The 24,559-nt window shown below is 40.7% G+C and overlaps 1 protein-coding gene across 2 annotated transcripts in view; it reads left to right on the forward strand.

The window, feature by feature from the left end:
• The first annotated feature begins 12,152 nt into the window (after positions 1-12,152).
• The window catches only part of CRACR2A (calcium release activated channel regulator 2A), a 54,849-nt gene continuing 42,442 nt past the window's right edge, over positions 12,153-24,559 (forward strand). For both annotated transcript variants that reach the window (XR_003572719.1, XM_027897127.1), the window contains exons 1-2: positions 12,153-12,257; positions 22,750-22,988. Coding sequence is in view for 1 of the 2 variants with exons in the window: in XM_027897127.1 (XP_027752928.1) it covers positions 22,821-22,988 (168 nt within the window). In the remaining variant the exon portion in view is untranslated. The remainder of the gene's footprint in view (positions 12,258-22,749; positions 22,989-24,559) is intronic.

Consider the following 24,559-nt stretch of genomic DNA (forward strand, 5'->3'; position numbering starts at 1 on the left):
TTGCAAAGTCCAGAACTGTACAAGTAGCCAATACAGGAGATAGTTGGACTTAGTAAAAGAATCAGTGAGAGACGAAGGGAGGAAAATAATTTCTTAGCCTATCGAGTGTTAAAGAAACAAAAAGGGTTTTTGTTCTGATTCCAGAAAAGGATACCTGCTATTTTCTGTTACTATTTCATGTAGTGAAACTGTATGCTCCATTTTGTTTTTTATACCTGTGCAAGAGAGCATGTCATTCTCTTATGAGTCTTGACCCAAGGTAAAGCTTTCTTACTGAATTATTCTTGTGGCAGAAGGTTTTCACATGAGCACAGCACTTAAGTATGACATAGAAATGAGATCAGCTCAAACTGGCCTTGTGGACCAGCTTTGCTTTTTAGAATGGGTGTGTACTCAATTATTGCTGAACAGATCTTATTTCATCCAGATTAATTTGGGACAGTCTGTATTCCAGTTCATTTACATGGCAAATTTGTACAAACTCAGGTTTTTAATGTAGAATCTGAAGAAACAAAAAGATACAGCTATATTTTTAATAGGTGTTCCCGTACACTCCCATCCAAGTTAGATGTGAGATATGTAATTTACTGGCTAGAGTTGCTGACTTAAATTCCAGGAGTACATTGGATGCCAGTTCAGGTGGTTTAAGGACAACTCATCCTTTTTAAACCATTATCAGCACACAAGATCATAGCAGGAAAGCTCAAGTGAGTTTGTGCAGTCCACATAGTGGAAATTACTTTCAGGAAGATGAACACGCCAGTCTTAAAATTCCTTTGACCTAAATGTCCGTCAGTGTTGTAACTATTATTATTTTTAGGCACTGTCTAAAACAGCAGGCTTGCAGAACAGCACAGGTCTGTTCCAGTATAGCCATCTACTCTTCACAAGTCACCAAAAACCTATGGGGACTGACAGATGGAATACTTTGTAATGTATTTGCTTCTCCCATGCTTTTTTTTTTCTCTGGGCCACAACCCTGCAGAATTAGTGAGGGTGTTTAGAGGCATAATCTTTAAGCAGGCAAAATAAGAATGTGGTTGCTTGGCTCCTTTTGGTTTTTTGTTTGCTTTTTTGTAAACTGAGACAGATGCACTCATTGACATGATTTTTTCACAGAAAAGCCTACATCAGCAAGCCACGCTGAAGGTCAAATGTGGGCGTTTTTGCAAAATACATGTATTTCATAGCAAATGGACTAGGGGAGCCTGGCCTAGATCCTTGGCCTCTCAAGTTGCTGGTTAGTCCACCTTAAAGTTTGCTGGTGAATATGCACACTCCCCCAGGCACACCAAATCTGGGGCAGACACAGACTCCCCTCGCAGCTGGCACCAAGCACACAGTGACCCATGGTCCCACTCCAGTCGTGCTGAGCTCCTTGCTTGTCTCACTCATGCTGTGTCCCTGACAGCTGGTTTTGGGAACAGATGCTGTTCCTGCCCCAGTATCTGGGCAAGTTCAAGACCCCTGCTGGCTCCAGTACCTGAGGGGACCCCACTCACTCCAGTCACTGGCATCACTGGTCTCACCCCAGGATCTGGCACTAAATTCTCCTCATTCACACACTGGCTCGACAGTAGCTGGCACTGAGTGCTTGCAGCATGTTCACAGGGGACGGAGAGATTCTTAAGATTTCATAGGAAGATAGAAGAAGCAAGACCAGACTGCATTGGGCAGGTAAGGGGCTCGGCTAGACAAGTGTATTGACCAGCCCACAGGCACCTCGTTCTGCTTACTCCCTTTGTTCTCCTTGGCTCCCCCTTCCCTTTTGCATCCCCCCCTCCATGTGTGTGTACAGCTTCATCAGTTCCTCCACCCGTCACAGTCAGATCTCCCGATACCAGTTCCAAAGTCCAGGCTGATCTTCCCAAAAGGGGCACCTGGAGTTTCTTGATAATACATCAGTTAGTGTGAGGGGTGAGGTTGGTTTATTGTCATTGTTTCTGAGTTTGTTTTGACAAGTCTGTCTCTTGGTGTATTTTGTTTCTGCTTTCCCCCTTTTTCCCTTAGTTTTCTCACTGCCAGGTCCCCAGTCAGATAACCCTGCAGGACTAAACTTCACGCTGTCACATGCCCTTATCAACTAATGTGACTGACCAGGTTTGGTTCTCATCACAGCCTCCCTCATGACGTCAGTCAGGTTTGCATCCCTTTTCTTGTTCTTGTTTCCTCCTTTTCTTACTGTCCCTGTTGTATTAGAAAAGGTCCTTGACCAGATTCCCTTAAAGGAGCAGACACTCTCCTTCCATATACTCGTACAGATAATTGTGCCATAAACCATGTCCTGCAATTCCGGTTCCACATTTATCCTAACTTGGGGGTTTAGTTGGAGAGGTCACATTTCTTTCCTGTGGTAATGAATACCCTTAGGATTGTTTGCACAGTTTTCATCCTGATCCCTGGACAAGAGACAGCTAAAGAAACATAAAGACTGAAAGTTTGCAAGTTCTTTCGAGTGGATTTTTTAATTTTTAAGGGCCCAATTGGATGTACAGAAATAGGAGAGCATTTGCAATAAGCAAGAGAAAAACTGCAGTGTAATGAAGAGACAGTGTAAGTATAGGGAAAGGATACAGAAAATAAATTCTACCCATTATGACAGTATCAGTTCCATGGAATACCATAAAAAGAGTTTCTCTTCCTTGTGTGCTTTGAGCTGTTAAGAGTTTGACACTGCTGTCATGTTAAGGATGGCAAACCAGCTGGATGTTTGCACACTTACTTGCAGACATTTGAAGATTAATTTACTGCTACTACTTATAGAGTCTTTTGCAAAAGAGATTGCGACTCCACTGCTAGAAATGAGTCTGAAGCTATGCTCTTCTCAGCTACTGACTTTGTTAACTAGAAATGTCATTAATGTCTGTATTTATATTTTGTATGCCTATTTGTTTGTTTTTTGTTGGTTGTTTTGTGGTTTGTTTTTGTTTGGTTTGTTTGTTTTTTTGTTTTGGGTTTTGTTTGTTTGTTTGTTTTTGCAAGAGGGATGAAAGATGAACAAGAAAGGATAAATGTATTGGCATTACTTGCATTCAAGTTGTCATAAAGTGAAACAGAGGAAAGATCTAGATTGTTGTTAAAAACTAATTTGAAGTGGGAATATGCTAATGCAGTTTACTGTATTAAGTGATGTGTTTGGTTACAGACCTGGTGCTGATCAAGTAGCTAGTATATGTAATTTTTTTTCTAGTCATTACCTACCTTTGACCTGGTGAAAGTTGTCCAAGAAAGTAATCCCAGCTGAGAACGGTGGCTGCAAATTAGGCTTTCAAAGGATGATTGCATATTGGATACACTGAGTTATTATCTATGTATTAACTACAGGGATTACTTTTTAAAGACTTGTTTCTATAAAAGGACTGGCTGACACAAATACTTTCATCACAGATTTTAACACAGCTCTTGAGAATACTGTGTCCCTGACAAAGCTGTATCAGCTAGTAACTGGATGTATATGAGAGTGACTTAATAGCAGCTCCTGACTGTTTTTTTAAATAATTTTGATTTTTATTTTTAGTATAAGAAATATGACCCAAAGCAATGGGATAAGACAAGGACAACAGATGGAAGTACTGGGGGGGTGGGGGGGGGGAAGATCAATGGGAGAAAAATGGTTACATAAGTGAAATGGTGCATGTGTGTGCATGTACACTGGGGCTGAGCAGTAGATGCAAGAAATGGAGAGAACAAAAATATTACTGCTTTAAATTTATCCTTTAAAAATTGTAAACTCAGTTTTCGTGCTGATTTTCTTCCTGAATGTTTGGCAATATTTTTATATATTCCCAGTGGCACAGAGTATTGGATGGAGAGTCAGGGGACCTGTAGTCAAATTGTCATGTCTTTTGGCACTTTATGATGAGAGCAGACTTATAGAAGTGGTAGAGAAATGATACAGAACTGTCAGAAATGAGAGACATAACACAGCACCTCTTCTGAGTATGGGGATAGCAAAGTATTCCTGTCTCCTGTAAACTGACTGGCTTCTCCTGAGGCTTCTTGAAATGTCCCCCTCCAGTGACATTGCATACATCTTGTCTTTGCATTTCTTCCACGGCAAGTGTGTGGTATCAAATTTACTGTACTTAATCAATCACTCTAGTGTGACAAAAAGAGCAAAAATGCTTTGTTCTATGTTAACAGATCAGAGGAAACTGATATTGCTCTAAATTGTCTGCTCTATGAAGCAATTGATTTCTAGAAAGGAACTGTCTTCTGTTGTGTGCATATATTATTGCAATAGATCTCCATTTTTCTTGGCCTTTAGCTGCTGTGGTGATAAATATTTCCAATGTCAGAATATAAACCTGCTCCGTTTTTTTTGTAAAAAGACAGGTTTCTATCAAACTTGCTCATAAGGTGGTGTAATTCTGAAAGTTTTCTTTTTGATGCACAAAGTCCTTCATTGAACAGAATTCAACACTTTTTATGAGAACTGCATTCAGGAAGACAATACAGTTCTCTTTATAATAACTATTCACTTAAACTGAAAGCGCTGAGTGGAAGAGATGTGACTAACAGAGCTTCTAGCTATCAGTGCTCTTCAGCTGTTTCTGGGCTGGAATCTATGTAGTGCTTCATCACAGATGGACAGCTTGTGGACAAAAATACACAGTTTACCACTGCAGCATAACTGTGGGGGGAATTGGTAAGATGGTATATAATTAATGTTGGATTTGATCCAGTATACTTTTCCCTTAGTAGAGAAGATCAAGATTTTTAATGACAGTATTGCTTTTAAGATTGGTTTATGATTCAGCAAACTGTGGAATATTGAGTAAAATTAGAATTGTGCCATAGCACAGACTGAGAGAGAAGTCCATCTACTGTACTGCTGGATCCACATCCCCAAAGGGAAACATTCTAAAATGGTGTTTTTCTTCTAAAATAAAAATTAAATGCTAATTCTTTTCAGTTTGAGAAATATGAAGAGTGCGGCTGTAAAATGTGATAGAAAAAAAAAAACACAACATGAAGAACTGATTTGAATGTTCCCCTGGGAATGTTGTGGTTTTTAATATTTCAGAAATGGGTTTGCTTAGTCCTGAGGGAAAGGGATTGGAAGAGCATGATAGACATGAGCATGCACAAAGACTCTATGTTCAGTATTAAGGGGGAAGAAATAGGTCACTGTATATTAGATAGCTAATTTGGTCTCCTTTAGAGTCACAAGAGGTAGAAAGTCCTGAGCTGCAATTGGGAAGAGCAGATACTGTTTTCTGAGAGACAGGGCAAATAAGCAATGTAGGTCTCAAGTTTCCTTGCTTTGTAAGCTCTTGGCATACACAAAAACACCTGTTAATTCATGCTTTATTGCTGAGCTGATGCGGCCTTACTGGAAAAAGTGCCATTTTATGTAACAGCTATAATTGTTCACGTGCCAGTGCTGAGCTACCTATGGTTGAAGGAAAACATTTTTAATGCATAATGCTATATGGAAGGAAAGAATTTTTGTTGTTGTTTTTTTTGGTTTGGTTTGGGGTTTTTTTGTTTTGTTTTTGTTTTGTAATTTTATTACACATTATGCTCAAGAATGGTCCATCGCAGCATCCAGAAAGTCATACAAAAGTGGCAAGATGCCTTCATGGATGAATAAGGAACTTCTGACTGAAGTCAGACATCCAAAGGAAGCACACAAGAAGTGGCAGTGTGGAAAGGTGACTTGGGAAGAATAAAGCAATGCTGTCTTGAGCATGCATGGACAGGGTGAGGAAAGCCAAAACTAAATGTAGTGAGGGATTTGAGGGGCATCAAATGGGCATCTAGAGGTATATCAGTAACAAACAAACCAAAACCAAAGCAATTAGGGAAGCAATAGGCCTGTTGCTGAATGGAACAGGTGACCTGGTGACAAAGGACAGGGAAAAGGCTGAGATACTCAAATGCCTCAGTGGTAAGATCTGCCGTCAGGATTCCCAAATCCCTGAGACAAGAGGCAAGGTCTGGCACACCACTTTTTCTCAGTAGAATTGGATCAGGTGGCTGGTGTAGGGACTTGTGGCTGAGGTGTTGTGATGGATATTTGTTGGCTCTGCAGGAGGTACAGGCAGGGCAGGTGAGTCCGGGGTGGTGCTGTGTGCAAGGGAGGGTTGGATTGTGCAGTGCTTATGGTTGGTGATGACATCCTTGGTGGCCTCTGGGTAAGGATGAAGGGGAAAGCAACTAAAGCAAATGTCGTTGTGGGAGTCTACTATTGTAGACCCAGCCAGGACAGCAACAATGATGAATTATTCAATAAGGAATTGAGGGATCTCTCTAGATCAGCTGCCCTTGTCCTTTTGCGTGTTTTTAACTTCCCCAGACATCAGCTGGTTAATGTCATACAGTGAACACAAACAGGTCCAGAAAATTGCTGAAGCACATTGAAGATAACTTCTTGGTACAGGTACTAAGAGATAGGATAAGTGCCCTCCTGGCTTTGCTGTTTGTGAATAGTGAGGTTTTCATGGGTGAAGTGGTGATCGGTGTCTGTCTTGATCACAGTGACCATGAAGTTGCTGAGTTTGAAATCGTTGGTGATAGGAGAAAAAACACCAGCAAAACTTCGGCCCCAGGTATGGGAAGAGCAAAGTTTGGGCTGCTAAAGGAGCTAGTTAGTATGGACCCCAGGGAATCTGCTTTTGAAAGTGTTGGGGTCCATGAATGCTGGTCACTTTTTAAGAGCCATCTCTTAAGAGCACAGGAGCAGGGAATTCCAAAGTAAGGGAAGTCAAGCAAGCAGGGCAGATAGCTGCCTTGGCTGGGCAGGGTTCTTCTTATAGAATTTAGGAAAGGGAAAGTGTTCAGACACTGAAAGCAAGAACAGGTGACACAAGAGGACTACAGAGATCCTGTTTTGCACTGCAGGGAGAAAATTCATGTAGTCAAAGCTTGACTAGAGTTCAAGCTGGCCTGCACTGCGAAGGACAACACAACCAGGCTTTTAAAAGTATGTTAACAGCAAAAGCAGAAGCAGAAATAACACTGCTCTGTTGGTTGACAGGATTGGTTGCCTTGCAAATAAAGATGTAGACAAAGCAGAGGCATTTAATGCCTTCTTTGTCTCTGTCTTTAACACCAGTGATGGGCCTGGGGACCCCAGGAGCCCTGTGTTGGAAGACCATGACTGAGGGGATGATAAAACTCTCAGGTGTCCCTGAACTTGTTCAAGAACTGGAAGCTGGCAACATTTCAAAAAGGGTAAGCAGGAAGACCCTAGTAATTACAGGCCTGCCAGTCTCACTTCAGCGCCTGGTAAAACTATGGAGAAGGTTATTCTGAGAGACAATGAATGCAGTCACTGATTATAGTCAGTACAGGTTCACAAGGGGAAAGTTCTGCTTAACCAACTTAATTTCATTTCATGAAAAGGTCACCCATCTAATTGACCAAGGGAAGCCAGTAAATGTGGTGTTTGGGGATGTTACCAAGCTTTTGATACTATTCTCACAGTATCCTTCTGAATCAACTACCCAGCACACAGATAGACAAATCCATTACACGTTGGGTACATGGGGTTACATCAGTCTGGCAGCCAGTCACTACTGGGGTTTCCCAGCAGTCAATTTTACAGGCAGTGCTCTTCAATGTCTTTACAAACTATCTGGACATGGGAATCAAATGTACAATAAGTAAGTTTGTCAGTCATACTAAACTAGAAGGAGCTGTGGACTCCCGTGAGGGTAAAGAGGCCCTGCAGAGAGATCTGGGTAGACTGGAAAGCTGGGCAATCACCAACTGTATGAAATTTATCTAGACCAAGTGCTGGATTCTCCATCTGGGACACAGTAATCCTGGTTATTTATACAAATTGAGGGACAAGAGACTGGGGAGCAGCATTTTGGAAAGGGACCTGGGGGACCCTGGCAAGTTGAATATGAGCCAGCAGTGTGCACTGGCAGCCAGGAAGGCCGGCTGTGTCCTGGAGTGCAGCAGGCACAGCATCGGCAGCCCCTCGAGGGAGGTGATTGTCCTGCTCTGCTCTGTTCTGGTACGGCCTCATCTTGAGTCCTGTGAGCAGTTTTGGGCACCACAATATAAGGAGGATATAAAGCTATTGGAGCATGTCCAGAGAAGGGTGGCCTAGATGGTGAAAGGTCTCAAAGGCAAGCCTTAGGAGGAATTTGCTGAGGTCACCTTGGTTTGTTCAGCTTATGGGAGAGAAGCCTGAGGGGTAACCTCACCAGCTTCCTGAATGCAAGCTGTGGAGGGGGAGGAGCTGATCTGGTAACCAGCAAGGAGGAAATGCAATGAAGCTGCACCAGGGTAAGTTCAGATTAAACATTAGGAAAAGGTTCTTTATTGAGAAGGTGGTCGGTCACTGAAACAGGCTCCCAAAGGAACTGCTCACGGCACTGAGCCTGTCAGAGTTCAAGGAGCATCTGGATGATGCTCTTAATTGTATGGATTAGTTTTAGGTAGTCCTGTGGGGAGTGGGGATTTGGACTTAATGATCCTTATGGGTCCCTTCCAACTTGAGATATTCTGTGATTCTAAGTCTATGGAACCTGATGGGATGCATCCCTGAGAAGGGAGGGAGGGAGCTGGCCAGTGTCATTGCAAGGCAACTTGAAATGCGAAGGAGTGTTTCTGGCAGGTTTGAGGAAGATGATTCTTCCCTTCTACTCAGTGCTCGACCACAGCTGGAGTGTTTTATGCAGGTCTGGATTTCCCAGTATGAGACATGGATGTATTTGAGTGAATCCAGAGAACAGCCAGTAAAATGTTTAAGATATTGAAACATTTGAGGAGAGACTGAGAGAACCATGACTGTTTAGCCTCAAGAAAAAAAGGCTTGAGGGGTAATTTTATGAATGTATATAAATATTTGGTTGGAAGATATAAAGAAGACAAAGCTAGTCTCTTCTTAGTACTGTGAAGTGAAAGGACAAGAGGCAATGGGCACAAATTAAAATTCAGGAAATTCCACCTAAATACAACAAAACAATATTTTTACTGTGTACATGCCCAAGCACTATAACAGGTTGCCCACTGAGGTTGTGGAGTCTCCATCTTTGGAATTTTCAAAATCCAGATGGACAAGGCCCTGGACAACCTGCTTCTAGCTGACTCTGCTATGAGCAAGGGTTGGAATAGATGATAACCAGATTAACTCCATAATTAAACCCTGATTTTTGGGAAAGTCTTGCCTTTTTTTTTTTTTTTTTTTTTCCCCAGTGTAGCACAATCATACTGCACTGAGCATGAAATCAACATGTATTTCCTTTATTCTGGAAAGTGAGATGATTTCAGAGCTGGAAAAGATGGAAGACCTCCAGTTTCCTAGCTGCCGCTTAATACAATTTGCATTTTAATGTAAATTTCTGGTAAAATTTATTGTAAATCTGTAAATTTCATAAACATATGACTCCAGTTTCTGTAGCTTTTCCTCTGATCCTTGACCATAAAGAAGGAAAACCCAATTTCAGTGTTACTATGAAGTTCCCTCAGGGTGGTGCAATTTCATAGGCAATTAAAAGCTGCATTATTGTGGAAAGACAAAATAGGCCTCTAACAGCCTAAATGTAGAAGGAAATGACCCCTTGCGTCCCAGCAGTATGATGGCTTTCTAGACTGAAATAAACACACATCACCCTAAATAAACTGTGGAATATAACCTGTTTTATTTAAAGGGTGGTGGTTTTATTTTTATATTGCACTTGGCATTTCCTGACTTAAGAGCTGCAAGCTGTCTTCTGCCTACCACATGTTTCTGTTTGTAGTTCTGGCATTTGTATAACCCAGTGGTAGAAACTGTCATCCAGTTTCTAACTCACTGTACATTAAACATAGCAGTCAGAAGGATCCTAGCTCCAGACAATATGTTTTGCACCCTGGTGTTTTTCAAAATCTCCTGTTTTTAGTCCTTGAAGAAAACCAAGTGGGTTTATGCCTGGATTTTAGAGAAGACAATTTTAGACCCATATAAAAGGGTTTAATTCTTTAAAGTATTCCATTTAGCACTGTAATTTAGGCCTGTGTTAAAACGTACATTCATGCCTATGTACCTTTATTCTTGGGCTATTTTTTTCCTTTGCAGTTAGTGCCATAGTCTCCAACATCATAGTATATGAGTTTACTGCTTTTCAATCCACTTACTTCAGGAGAGAGCTATGGTAATGCATTTGATTCTGGCAATTCATGAAGAACAAACTGTGGCTGCTGAAGTTTATCAGGCTCTCTGTCTCTGCCATCATCAGCTACGAAACGGAGTGCATATGAAGGTATATGATCAGAAACTGCTGAATGAAATCACAGCAGTACAGGAGTGCAATAGAATCCATGACTTTTTGCTGTGAGAGAGAATGAAAATAGAGAGCAATAGCCTATTTCTAGCTGGCTCTGTAAGGCTGTACTCCAAGGTATTCACAGATATATGTAAAAACTGCATTAGCTGTCTAGACAAGACCTAGAAAACTTTACTGGCTGCTATTCTACTATTGCTTTGTAGGTCCCAAAAATTTCTTACAGAAACTTGAAAGTCCAAACTGCCTCATACTAGATGGTAAGAAAGAAAATTGAATTAGCTGTTGCAACAAGAACCTAAGCAATCCTCAGTTTTAAGATATATTCCCTGGGGCCTTAATACATTAATGCTACCACTAAGTCTGCAAATGCTACTTCAGCGAGCTTTTTTCCCCGTGCATGTGGCAAATACCCTGCTGTTATGAGACTTTCTATATGCTGTCTTCAGTTTCTCCACAAGCTTCTGAATTATGTCTAGTAGCTTCTGGCTGACAGTGTGTCTTCATTTCTCTGAAAGAATTTTGTAAAACTGTCCACACATTTAAAAGAAATGTAATTCCACCTTTCACCCGCTATTTTACTTACATAACAAAAGGTTAAATATATGTTAGCCTGAGTCAAGTCAGTATGTGCAGAGTATTATAGCTATTCAACATGCTGATGATTTCATGATAACTACCTGTGTGCCTATTTTAGCCCATAGTACATATAAGGCAGCTGCTGTGGTAAGCAAGTTTCAAATATTTACTTTTTTTACTGAGCATGAATGTGAGCAGTAACTGTCAAGTGGCACTTTAATGTACTGTAAATCCTCATTCAAGCTTGCCTTGTGGAAAACTGTACAAGTCTACAGTCTAAGAATCATAATAATGTGTGAAGAAATGTTTCCTATTGCAGAAGCTATCCTAGTTAAACTCACATAATCAACTCGATGTTTAATAACTGTTTTAAACGATTGCTTGTAGTGCTATGTAAGTAGATTTACTAGGCATACATGCATGCCTGTATTTGGCAGACTACCTGCAGGTTGTCTTCACATTCCCCTTTATAGCTGCAAGATTTGCATTTTTACCAATGCTCTGGTGTTGTAGCTTACTTTAAGGAGATAAACCTGAAGGATTACAGCCTGTTCAGGAAAGATGGGTTGGGAAGGCAAGTAGAAGCTCTTGTTTACTGTGAAAAGGAGTGCCTTGAGTGCATGGAGCTTTATTTGGGACAGTTATTGAATCCATGGAGAACGGGGGTAAGGACCCAAGAACAGACCACTGCAGTTGGGGTCATAGATGTCTCTGCGACCAGATCACCTGATCAAGAAGCAGGTGAAGCCTTCTTCAGACACGGCGCCCTAAGAACTATTTTGCAGTTGGGATAGTACAGTGATGAGAATTATGTTGAAGATTTTCTCTTCCTGGGGGGACTACTCAGAAAACCTGATCCCAGAACAGGTACTTTTCAAAATGCACTTTGGGCTAAGTGAAATTTTCTAATTGAATGTGAACTAATTCTGTCTCCCCATCACCACCTTCTGTAAGTAGAACTCAGACAGTCCAAGATGACAAGATGGGGAAGATCCTAGTTGGTCCATTTGGACCGGTTGCCACCTTAAGATCTCGCTGTGGATGAGCATTCCTGCGCCCTTCCAAACTCTGCTGCCCTGTGCCGTTTACGTTACCAACACCCTTACCCTGGAGAGCTGTCGCGCATATAGTCCTGACTGCAAGAGGGACCAGAGAAGACTGAGCCTCCTCAACTTCTCCTGGTTCTCTCGTCTCGCCGAGGGCGAGTCTCTCTCGCCCAAGGTGAGGTGAGACCGGCCGGGGCAACCGCGCTCTGGCTGCAGGTAGAGAGGAGGGAGGGAAAGGCCGGGACGGCCGGCCCGCCCCCGGGGCGCAGCTCGCCTCGCCCAATTATGTCACCCGTACTCAAAACAAAGTTAGGAAAGTGTTTTCAGCCTTTCCGCGGTCCCACTCCCAGCCGGGGGAGAGCCGGCCCGGCCAGCGCACCGGGCAGGTTCCTGCGGGAGGCGGCGGCAGGTGAGTCTGGGGGTGGCACTGCGGGACAGAGGAGCCGGGGCAGGAAGACGGGGAGGTTCGTGCACAGCCGGACCGCTCTCCCGGCGAAGCTGCCGCCGGGTAGGCACCCGCGGCTGCTGTTTCACCCTCCTCTGCAGAGCCCCGGTGTCCCAAGAGTGCCGAGCTCTGTCGCAAGCGGAGCTTCCTGCGGGGGGTGTCCGCAAGGGCTGGGCAGGGGCTGGGCAGGCTCAGGGTAGCCGACAGGGGAAGTGTCCTATCCCGCTGCTGCCCCCGGGAACGCAGCAGAGCTGGAGCTGCTCAGGAAGGTGGCAGGAGTGGAGGGGCGGGCATGGAGAGCCTAGGGGTCACTGGGCGCTGCCCAGGCGCTGCCCTTAACTCTCCCTCGGCTCGCTCTCAGGCTGGAAGACAGCAGGGAAGGTATCTGGATGAGCCGGGGTGGCTGCCGAACAGGCTGGTCCCCGCATCGCCTGCCGGCGCGAACGCCCGCACGGCGCCGCATCCAACTCTGCCGCGCTCCCTCCTCGGAGCAGCACCGGCACCGACGGGGGGCGAGGGCTGGCGTGGGGAGCGACAGCTGAGTGCGGAGGGTGCGAGCTGTCGTGACTCCTCCCACACAGGGAATGTTTCGTAAAGGTGGTGCCTAAAAGTGCTGTTGACTGACGGTCCTTGTGTTTGCAGTTCTGCGTGCCTTATGTAACTTGGTGCTGAGGCTGACAGTCGCTGTCACAGAGAAATCTCTTTATGGTCCGGTCACCTCAGGTGCTGCCCCGCTGGTTTTCACTTCCCGGCAGATACAGGGAAGATACTTGAGTTTGTGGCTGGTGACTGCCTTCAGGACCACCAAATACTTGAAGATGAAGGCAGTGCTGCTCCTGATGGTTGTAAAAATGATTCCTGTGCCCCCCTGCAATAGTTCGGTGTCACTCTTACACTGCTGTAGTACTTGTGTGGTACCTGATTTAGTTTTCTGTCTTTCTTGATACTGAAGGCTTATGATGACTCTAAATGACAGTTATAAAAGAAACTTGCTCCTGTCAGGATAATGGATTTCTTAATATACACCAGTAGAACAGATTATGACTGCATGTAGTGAAAAGTGGGTAGTGTCACAATTGTGAGAATGGTGAAATCCCTCTGGAAACTTTGACTGATTTAACATGCTTTTTTATTTTCTTAGTTGCAATTTACTTAGTTGCAAGGAAAATAAGACTCTTCTAGTTTCATATTGGTTTTCAGCAATAGTTTTCAAGCTAGTTTCACTTTTCTTTTTAGATTTTGTGAATTATTCTCATGCATGAGTAAAACTTTATTGGTTGGTTGTTGGATGTTCTAAGGACTCAGGTATCTGGTCCCCGAGCTTATCATTATGGACTTCAGTACTGTTCAACTCAAAAGGGAACTGTTACACCCAAAAGACTGACAATTAAATTTCAATCTTCTTTATACTAAATTGTCTTTTTACGACATCAAGAAAAGAAATCAAAAGTCAGTGTCTCAAGCACAAAGAGCAGATGTATTTCTGTGAATGGATTAAAGAGCAGATGAAATTTAGGGCCATAATAGTTTGCAGAATGCTGGTTTGCCAGCTCTTGGAAACTTGTTCACTGCTGCTGAAATGGAGGAGGAGTATTTGGTTCCCTGTGAGACACCTCTCCCCGCCCTTTTCCTCTTATCTTGTGGTGAACTAGAACTGTAAAGAAAGTAGCAGAAATGAATGCACTAAAGAGCGTTACTCTGCAAGCTTTTCTTGTGGTTTCTTTAGACCACAGGATATGTGCTGCTTCAAACAGATCTCTTGTTTCCTCTTGTTTCTGTTCATTGACAAATGATATGCTGTCATGCAGTAAAAGTATTATATGAATGTATAGTTCTAAATGTAAGGAGGGAGTAATATATCTTTAGGGTTTTATTTCTCATGTTAAAACCAGCAGATTTAATCAGTTTAAGTTTAACCTGATGAAAACCCGTAATTGATTCCGCTCTCCATGACTTATCCATGCAGAAGCGCCAGGATGTCAGTGTCAAGAAACTGACTGAAACTGAGTTTGAAGACTTTGGAGCTCTCACCAGATAAAGATCTAACCAGATCAGGCCTAGAGTTTTCAGTCTCAATCGATTTATTGTTTTATCCTAAGAGAAAACAAATAATTGATGATAAATAGTTGCCTGCATTTCTTATGTAATTGCCACTACCCTTTTCTGGCGTAGTTCTTCCCCACAGTCAGTAAGCTGAATCACCACAGGGGCAGCTTAGCAAGGTATAGGATAGCTTACTGGAAATCTTGTCCAGTTGGTCTCGTTAGTCACACTCAGATTTATTATGTATCTTGTCTCAGTCTAATTTGACTTCCTTCTAATGCTCTCCTTCTACTGTGCCTCTGTATTGTGGGTTTATTCTGTTTTGTCCCACACTACCCCTTGCTTTGATGCTTTATTTTGCCAGACAGAAACAATGACATAGCCATACCTGTTGCACTGAGGGAAGTCACCACACTGCTGAGCCGTGGCCTAGATATGTGCCCCTTGGAAGAGCCTGTGACCTCCAGAGGGCCAGGCCAAACCTGCACTACCATTGCAATAGCCCGTTTTTCCTCACTGCTCATCCTATTCCTTAGTGTCAAGAAAACTTCCATTCACTAAAGATCAGCATTAAACTAAGGCAGGGATCACACAAAATTGCAAGAGTAACTTTTTGACTAGTTGACTCACAGAGAATGAGGAAGCTGTATTTCTCCTTGAAAGCAGTGGTGAATTAAAATCCAATTCAGAATCTGTAACAATGCATTTTTAGTTGTTTGCATTGCGAGGCTTTTTTTGTAAAACTGAACAGGATGAGGTACACCAAGCCTACTAATCAAATATAGATAAGTGGATTTGTTTATATGTTTCCAAGGCCTTGGAAGCGAGCCACGCTGAACAGATAGCAGGAAGGTTATCTTGTTCTGCATATAGGAAAATATGACTCTGCTAGTTTTGTATTGTACCATTACTTCTTGCAATAGAAAAGCAGCGGACTAGCAAATTAAATATTCCTGTGCCTCCCTAGCATGCTCTTGTCCTATATAAACTCTCCCCCTGACTCAGGTAAAGGTGGTTTCCAGGACCAAGTCTGTAGTTTTAGAAATTCTGAACATTTTGAGAACAATGATTTTTGCAAACCAAGTGCCAAATAGCTAAGGAAACACTTGGAATGTGTCTCTCAGTCCTCTAGTGCAATCTGCACTAGCTTGGATCCACTAATATCAGTGGCAGAGTAGACTGAAATTTTCCACTGACATTTTTTTTCCATTAAAAATCAATTTTTATTGGAAGAGAATATTTAATTTGCATCTCAGAATCCTTTAAGTTAAACTGAAGGTGTAACATTCCTTGAAAAACTAGAAATAGGGAGTGAATTTTAGACTTCAAGACAAAATTTTGCTGTTTTTCAGGCAGATAAAAGGTTTTGATTTTTTTTCAGAAGATGCATTTTTAGCAAAGAGTTTTGGAGGAGGCAGAATATTTCAAGTTTTTCTTTTTTGTGAAAATGGTGTACATCAAAAATGTTCTTGTCAACCAGACCTTACCAGCTGAAAGTAGCTTCACTTAGCAGTGAGTCATTAGGAAAACCTGAAAGATAAGACAATTAAAAGGAATATATACTGCTTTACTGAAACTCTTTCCGTACCTTTACTTTAGGGGGAGAGGGTCTGTTTCCAAGGCTAATAATTTGTAAACAGATGGAACAGCTCGTATGAATTGGGAATATATCCTACCAGAATTTCATGTTACACCATTTAATAGTATAATTCTGTTATCAATATAGTTAATTGCATTTAATTTCAGTACTTGGAACAATGCAACGCAATAAATCATGCTGAGTCTTTAGGTCTTTTCCAACCTAAATGATTCTATGATTCTCTGCAGTCAGATAGAGTCAGCTCACTTTTGCCTTAACCATACTTCAAATGTATTGATGTACTGCATATGTTGTAAGGTGCTCCTTCTTAATGATATGTTTTACATCTCCGAACTAACATTTTATATTTTAGAAAGAAGTCAAAATAATGGTAAAATACATAGTTCTATAATAGTTCTGATACAAATTCCATAACTGTCTGTCCTGTTTGCATGCAAATGTTTATCAAAACTAATGCTGCAGCCACAGATGTTAAGCCAGAATTTTGGCCCATAACTGGCCAAACTGTATTTGTATGCAGTAATGATTTATTTGTACATTAGAGAGATAGAGACAGAATTTGTAAGGAAAACAAACACTCAGATACACATACATACTTACACCACCATCCTGTTCAGGTAATGGATAGGCCAGCAGTTTCTTTCAGACTCAAGGTTCTTGCAGGCAGCAGGCAGGAAGGAACAAGAGGGAGGGAGAAGAGTTCCTCTTGGTGTTAGTGTCCTTGACTAAGGCAGAAAGAGGCAGTGGAGGGAGAGAAGGGAACCGTGGGTCCTTGAAGCACGCAGAGACAGAGTGCTCTCACAGCTCTGATGATCCTGTGACTATTCTGCAACAGTGATTTCCATGATGACTGTTGCCCTTAAATTCAGTGTCCTTTTTTAAGTAGTTTGCATTTCCAGACAGTTCTTAGCTTTTAATTTCTTAAATACATTAAAAGGGAAGTATCTAAGCAGTGAAGCAAGAGGAAAAGATGTATTTCTGCTAAAATCATAACTATTTAAAGTAACCTTACTTCTGAAGGAGCTTAGCAGTTCCATTCACCTTGCCTTTTCACTATGGATCCCTAAGAACTGCTAAAATTTAGGCAATAAAAATCCTGCTAGTCATTTTTCATTAGTGTTTTCATATTGAAGAGCACGATGGGGAATAAATTAATCTGCCTGCTTCCTTTTCTTACCTCTGTTGCTTTTGGACATCTGAATTCTAATACGTGAATAGTTTTGCTTACTACGTCCATACGGGCCAGCAAGCAGCCAGGCAGGCAACTTTCTTCTTCATCTGTGGGGGAAACTGCCCTTTGGAAGAAGAAAATTTTCTTGCCAGCCCAGTGAAAACTAGTTGCTTGGATGGGGATGTTAGAAAAAAAAGGTTAATGAACGTATCTTTACTAGTCAGAGAGTTGGGATTCTGCATCACTGTGCGCAGGAGTGACATCATTTGGGTTTTTTCCAACATTTGGATTTGTGGATTCATCCAGGGACAAATGCCAAGTGGGGATTAAGTGGTCTGTGTTCAAAATCTTTGGTAGCCTGTTTTGGAATCATTAATGCTTCCACTTGAATAATATTTTCTGATTTTCTCCTGTTTCACACTTAATATTGTGGAAACTCTGCTTCAGATATATGACCTTCTTGTTTAGTTTTAATTTGTTTTGTTTTTAATAAATGAGTAATCTTCTGAAAAGAAGAAATCTCATTTATATGATTATGATGCATGTATAACACCTCCTTGATTTCTACTAACCTCCCTTACTTTGAAATAAATTGAATTATACTGGAAAATATAAAAATAAGTGGAAATAATCTTCAAGAAACCTAAAATGTTTTTGTGGTATAAGCTTTCAGATATCAAAGTAGGTGATCCTAAAGGTTCCCCTAATCTTAAAAAGCCAGTCAAGGCTGCTTGGAGAGTTTCTATTAAGACTGATTGTAAACCGAATTTGGTTCTCCCACACAAATTTACTCACAGGAAAGGAGTTTTGACATAACTAAAAAGTTTTTCCTTTTATAGACCAGTGGATGTCGGATTCTTCTGTCATCTGCCTTTGCTACTCCCCTGAAATTATTTTCATGACACATTTCTTTCAAACTATCTTCTTGTGGTCCCCCATAGCAATTGCAGCCTGCCTCAGATCTCTCCCTCCACGGTTAAACTCCCCATACCCACTCCATGATGCACTGTGTCCTACGACAGGAGAACCGTGAGAGGTGGTGTACATCGTGAGAGAAGTGAATTCAGGCTGTGTGGAAGAGGTTTTGATGATACATTTCAGTGCCTTGCTGACTTGCATGTTTGTACTTGAAAGGTCAAAATTGGAGGAATGAAAGTCCTGTTTTTCTCATCTAGTTCTGTCTAGGTGTTTATATGGTTAAGTCAAGCTTTATAATGCTTCCATGAGACTTAAAGGGTAATTGTCTTAGTCATAGTTAAGAAAAACACAGATATTTTCTTGAGGACACAACTTTGTATCTCTGCTAGTTGTTTTAAGTGTGGGGCCTGAATTTTTACATTGAGTGGTCTTTTAAGATCTTTTAAAAATGGCTAAAAGTAACATTGAGGTACACTGCTATCTTCATCTTTCCCAAGGAATTCCTACCTCTACCATTATTTGCAGATTTGTGTTTGGTCTGTTCTTCCATGCTGGCAGTTGCACTGCCTTTGCAGCCTTTCGCAGTTCAGTGCTTTATTTTCTTTATCCTTGGGTGGGTTTTCATGTCTAGCTTGTCTGCCAGGTTACAGCACAAGAGTTTTACTTTTTGTGTTTTGTGTTATGTGCATAGGGAACATTTTTCACCAATCCTGTATCTAACAAACTTCTGTGTACTTAAGGATGGTTATACATGGTGCTCTCTTTTGTCTTAGCAGTCTCATTCGTCTGTCATTCTCTGGAGGTCTTACTTTTTTTAAATTTTTTTTCTTATTGATGGACCACTTAACCTCAATTGAACTAATAAACTAAAACTTTCCTGATTAAATGGAAAGAATTCAGCAGGGTTCACTGTCTAACTGTATGAATATTTGTTTAAACACAAGGCAAAACAGAATTACTTCTTTCAGCAGGCTTGTGCTAACATAAAACACTTGTGGTGATACATTTTAGCTTTGGGAGCTTTTCAGCATAACGCTGGAAGATAACTGACTCTGACACTAAGTTAGTTCTGAAGAGGTCCCTGATGGTGTGTAAGCATGCTACACGGCAGCTACAGATTATTTTAGCAATGATAATTTGATTGTAGGAAAATATATTTCTTGTAGAAAAGGTATGCAATCTAATTTTTATTTTCCAGTGTTCATAAAACATAAATGTTACCTCTCATAAGAGTGTTTTTTATAAATCCAAGTTGACCTCAGTATTAAGTAAGCTTACTGCATTTTTCTGTGGAGGATATGTTTGGAAGTGTGCTGCAGAAAGTTTTTACCTGTAGACACATGCTAAGAAAAATATATTACTGATACCTAAAACCTCAGAGACTTGAATGCAGGTAAAGCAGGTCTACGTTTTTAACTATAACAGTTAAGGAGTCTGGGGCTGTCATAATTCATGACTTCTGAAATCTGTGGCTCAGCATTGCTCTTTACCTCTAGAGTTTGGTGATTTACAGTAGACCTGACTGGAAATGATGAAAATGTCATTTAAAATATGAACAGTGACCTGCCTTTTACAGACCCATCCAAAATTACCTCATGATTAATCTACAAAAACCTCATAAAGCCCACATCCTTGTTTATTATTTGGAGCAATGCTTGTTTGCATGAGGTCGTGGTATGACCTGTTTTGCATAGTGAAGTGTGTAGCTAAAAGAACGGAAATCAAAGGTCTTAATAGGATTGATTTTGTAAGCCATTTGTTTTTTAGAGGAGATGGATGAGTGAGTTGAGCTACCTATGTTATTTAAAACTGGCCTTGAAATAATTTCATCACTGATTCAGTCATGAGGGACAAACTGCAGTTTTAATCTTTCATGTTATTACCAGCATTTGCAAAGTATCAGGACGCTGTAGGAATTAAGATGAACTCTGCCAGCTTTAGAAGCTACCATAAGGACATAAGGATTTTTGCCTATGCTCTAATTTAATTTTCTGCTGTATTGAAGACATTCTGTATCAAGTTTTTATGGTGTGTTTAAAAGGTGGGGCAACTTGTACGAAGGCGAGGCTCTCATGATGCACGTAATTTCATTTTGTGGTATGGAAGTATTTAGAAATCATGGTGACGTTTGCTGAACTGTGCTGTTTGCTAAATGCAAATAACTCTATCAGACTGTATAGACTGCCTTTTTGTTCCACTGTTTTTAATCTGGTTTTGTATTTCTGTTTTTTTTCACATGCACTTGGCTATCTATTCCTTGCACAGTTTTTCCTTTTTCTTAAGGAAGTCTAATGGACTGTGTAGAGATCACAGGCATTAGTAGACTTACTATTATGATTAACTGCACCTGTTCCTGCAGTTGTGGCCTGTTGAGAAATTGTTGAGATGTGAAAAAGAATATCTGCAGTACATTTGGAGTCTGTGTCAGATCTTGTCAAGACCATTATTAGGCTGCACTTGTCCTGTTGATTTATTGTATTTTTAAACCTGTCTTTAAGTTAGCGTCACTGCAAAGCTGAAACAGTGGCCTGATTTTGATTACCTCATATGCTGGTGTCAGCCAGGAGTGAGCTGTATTGACGTAAGTGAAGTTCAGGTGTGTAAAAGCAGTGTGAAAGGAGAATCTCATTCAGAGTATTACAGCTCTGTAGTCTGAATGTGGTCTTCTCTGGCATTTCCCTCTGATCCACTTGTAGATGGCTATACAGAGTGAGAGCGAAGATTCAGCTAGGTCTTTTACAGTTTTTAAGATTGTCTGTTATTTGAAATGTCATTAAAGGCGCTAAGAAACTGGGCAGTTATGGAGCGATCTTTTCCTCTGTGTATCTTCGCAGCTACTGAAGCCTGGTCAGACTTTCTGAGGTATAAATTTTTCTCGTAGGAGTACAGCTGTTCAGGCAGCTGTAATAGCCAAAAGCTCCTTCTTATGTGGGACCAGTATTTGCTGTGACAGCATTTTCTAGCCTTGTTAATTATCTAGGGCCTCCTTGGCTGCTGGTGTGGGTGTTCTGGTAGGCTCCAGTGCCTTTTGGGGGTCACCCTGCACGGTGTGTTGAGTGCAGGTGAGGCCAGGGCTTGGTTTAAATAGCTGGTCCTGGGGTTTATAGAGCATCCCTGACTGCAGTACATTATAACTGAAGCAAAACCCATTCTGAGGAGGAGTTTTCTAAGGCAGGATGTCATTGGATATAGCCATTTCTTGGCTTCTCTGAGTTTTTTCTTCTTCTGCTTTAAGGGCGGATTTGGACATCTGTGTTCTTTGGCTATTAAGCCAGAATTGTTTCAGCTTCAGAGGGTATTTGAAGAACAGTCCTGGGATGATGACTGTAAAAGAGAGGAGGGAGAGAGAGGAAAATGACCTATGTTTGCAGATTTTTGTCACATGGTTTCAGAGGGGGTGGGTGATTTGCTTATCCAAATCCTAGTTCGGTTTGAAGTCAGTGGCCTGTTTATAGTGCATGTGTAAACCCACTACATATACTTACATGCAAGATGGGAAATCCAACTGCCTGGTCCATAGCTATCAGAGAAGTTGCTTTGTCATGGGAAGCCACTGCAAGCTCTAAGTGTGACATCTATGAAGTTCTTAGAATATGCTGTGTTTTAAACACTGCCAGGTTTGAACTTAAGCATAAAATAAAACAGGCTCTGGCTGAATTACTCTGTCTATGTGAGCTTTTTCTCCTTAAGAAACTGCATAGACAAGCCTGAGGTCATGTTTCCTCAGGTTCTGCATTCACATCCATGCAATGCCAAGGCCTGTACTCTGAAGACAGTGTACATTTCAGATTTAAACAGTTCTCACTGGCCTCTGTTGGAGCTGTTCCAAGTTGTGCATGAATCAGAATCAGGCTTTATTCCTTTATAATAGTTAAATGTCATACAAAATACTTTAATCTGTTAAAAATTTGTGGCTACTTTAGATAGACCTACTTAGAAAAGCAGAAAGACAAATTTGAGATGCAGATAACGAGTCAAGTTTTTGCATGTCATCTGAGAGCTGATAACTCTATACATGTTCTTAGCCTGTCACAAATACACAGTACTACAGTGAAACAGTCTCCTACTTGGTTTACCCACATGATAATGAGTTAAAATCATACAGGGAAGTCTCTGCCCGACGTTCACTAGCAATTAGTTCTCCTTCACAGGTGAAAGTGAAGGCCCTAAGTAATAAGGATGAATCTAAGAAAATATTTCAGAATTCCATAATACATTACCTTTCCCTTAATTTTACTTAGTTGATTTAAACACCATGATCCATCATTTTCCTTCAGACATCAATTACCTTCCATTTTATTCCTGTCATGTAAACTGTGTCCCAAAACACTATACACAAATTGTGATATGTGGTGTTACGATGATAAGAGTCAAAAGGATACCAGTTTATTACTTGTAATGGCTTTAAATTATTTTTACATTTACCCATATTTCTTGTGTTTCCTTGTTCATATTGATTGATTGTCCATATTTCTTGCCAAACTGGCTGATTTTGCTTTGAGATTCCATTTTGGAGCTAGTTTTGCCTTCCCTCAGACTGCCTCCTCCTCATTCATCATCCCATTTGCAATGTCTTTAGTGCGGCCCATCAAGGGTAGGTATTTTCAAAAAGCTTTTTTTCTTTCATAGCTTTAATGCCTAATTAAATAGATGGTTGCTAAGAGATTGTGGAAAACATCATTAAGAGGGTCTAATTTGCTTTTTTGCTTACCTTCCATGCACAGGTTTCAGATCAGAATTTACGAGTACATGGGGTAGCAGCATCCCAAAATAATCCTGAGCTGAGATTGAGACAATGGACAGAATACAAGGAGACTGTGCCAGTCCTGTGCCACCAGGAGATGCAGAGGGGGGCAGGACTGGAGAACAAGACCCAGAACTAACTGTGTTGGGGAAAGCACAAGAGTTCTTTCAGATTTGTGATCTGGAAGGCAAAGGCTTCGTCACTCGTCAAGACATGCAGGTAAAACAAAATTGGTTATGTGAAATGCGCAGTGAGAGAAGCTCCTAATGCCCTTAATGAGTTGAAACAGATTAATTTAGAGTTAAAAATGTTATCACCCTTCTCATAACTTTAAACAGATATATGGAATTTAAAATAATATATTTGAAGTCTTACATAATGCCTGATTTTTTTTTTTCAGTCAAAGCAAAAAAAAAAAAAAAGTGGAAAATCAAAGTAAGTGAAGTTTAAAAAAATTCCCTGGGAATTTAATTTGTTTCTCATCGAAGAAGTTGAAACACCAGTAAATTAATTACTTTGCAGTTTGCCTCAGTGTCATGAATGTATTCAGTCCATCAATTTTATCCTTCTGTATTTTCAGTAAAATTGTGTAAATAAAGTCTTTCCCCTTGGTTTCACTGCTCGACAATGGTGAACTCTCGTCTGATCACATATAAATATAGGAAGCATAGAGGAACAGTATTTTTAGCATTATTCAGTACTTGCAGTAATCTTATCTATTTGTGTTTAATTTGTTTGAGGATCCAAAATCAGATTTGCTTAAAATGTTGACAAAAAAAGCAACTATATATAACAGAATCTTTTGAAAATGTGATTGGGTGCATACTGCAGAACTGATAAGATGATTTGAACCAGGATGTGGCAGAAAACAAGTATATACTCACGAGTGACGTGCAAATCATAATTTAATTGTGTTAATCCATTTCTACTTCAGTACTTACGGATAAAGTAGAATTGGGGTTTGGGAGCAAAATGAATTACTTGCAAAGAACTATCAAAGAAAGCAAGTAATGTAAAATTTAGAAACCTTCCATGTCCTCAGAAACAAAGTTGTGTCTGTATAAAGGAAACAATTTTAGCTACCTATGTTGGAAGAGCAAAAACCTTAGTTAAAAGAAAAAAAAAAAGGGCAAAAATCTAAGTGAACTGCTCAGATTATCAGCTCTCAAGAGGTTTCTTTGGTTTCTGTGGAGTTTTGCGTTGCTGAGTTTTCAGATGACCTTTGTTAATTATCCGAAGTCAAAAAAAGAGAGGGGTGCAGATTCTTGCTGTGCTGTAGGCTTTACAAATCTACATTATCTCATTGAAGTAACTGAACAGAAACAAATATATTGCCAATGGTAGTTTTTGGTGAAACCAGACCCATGGAGAATTTAATAGATTATAATTTTATTGTCTTTCCAAAAACTGCATGGCATATATTTTTACCTGATGGAAGACCCATATATGTGTATAAAAACTTTTAATGCCTGTTTTCTCAAGGAACGCAAAATTGTTCATTTCTGTTTGATTCTGGGTTTTATGCTTAGAGGACTGATAAAATTATACTTCAGGTTCTAAAGATGCAGTAGAAAAAGGGTTGCAAAGAATGGATGAAATACATTTCTTCTATGTCATCGTGAGTGCTTGTTTATTATGTCTGACAACTTCAGTATGTATGTAAGTGTATGCAAGTTCTTTAAATGCAAAAATAAAGGTGCTCAGGACACTTGAGATGATGTTTCTTTTACTTGCTTTTATTTCCTGTACTTTTCATGATGTTTACTCCCTATAGCAAAGACATAAATCAA

The sequence above is a fragment of the Empidonax traillii genome, unplaced genomic scaffold (assembly GCF_003031625.1).
Source record: "Empidonax traillii isolate 1590-97213 ecotype Southwest subspecies unplaced genomic scaffold, ASM303162v1 scaffold531:size451153, whole genome shotgun sequence".
Taxonomy (NCBI): Eukaryota; Metazoa; Chordata; class Aves; order Passeriformes; family Tyrannidae; genus Empidonax; species Empidonax traillii.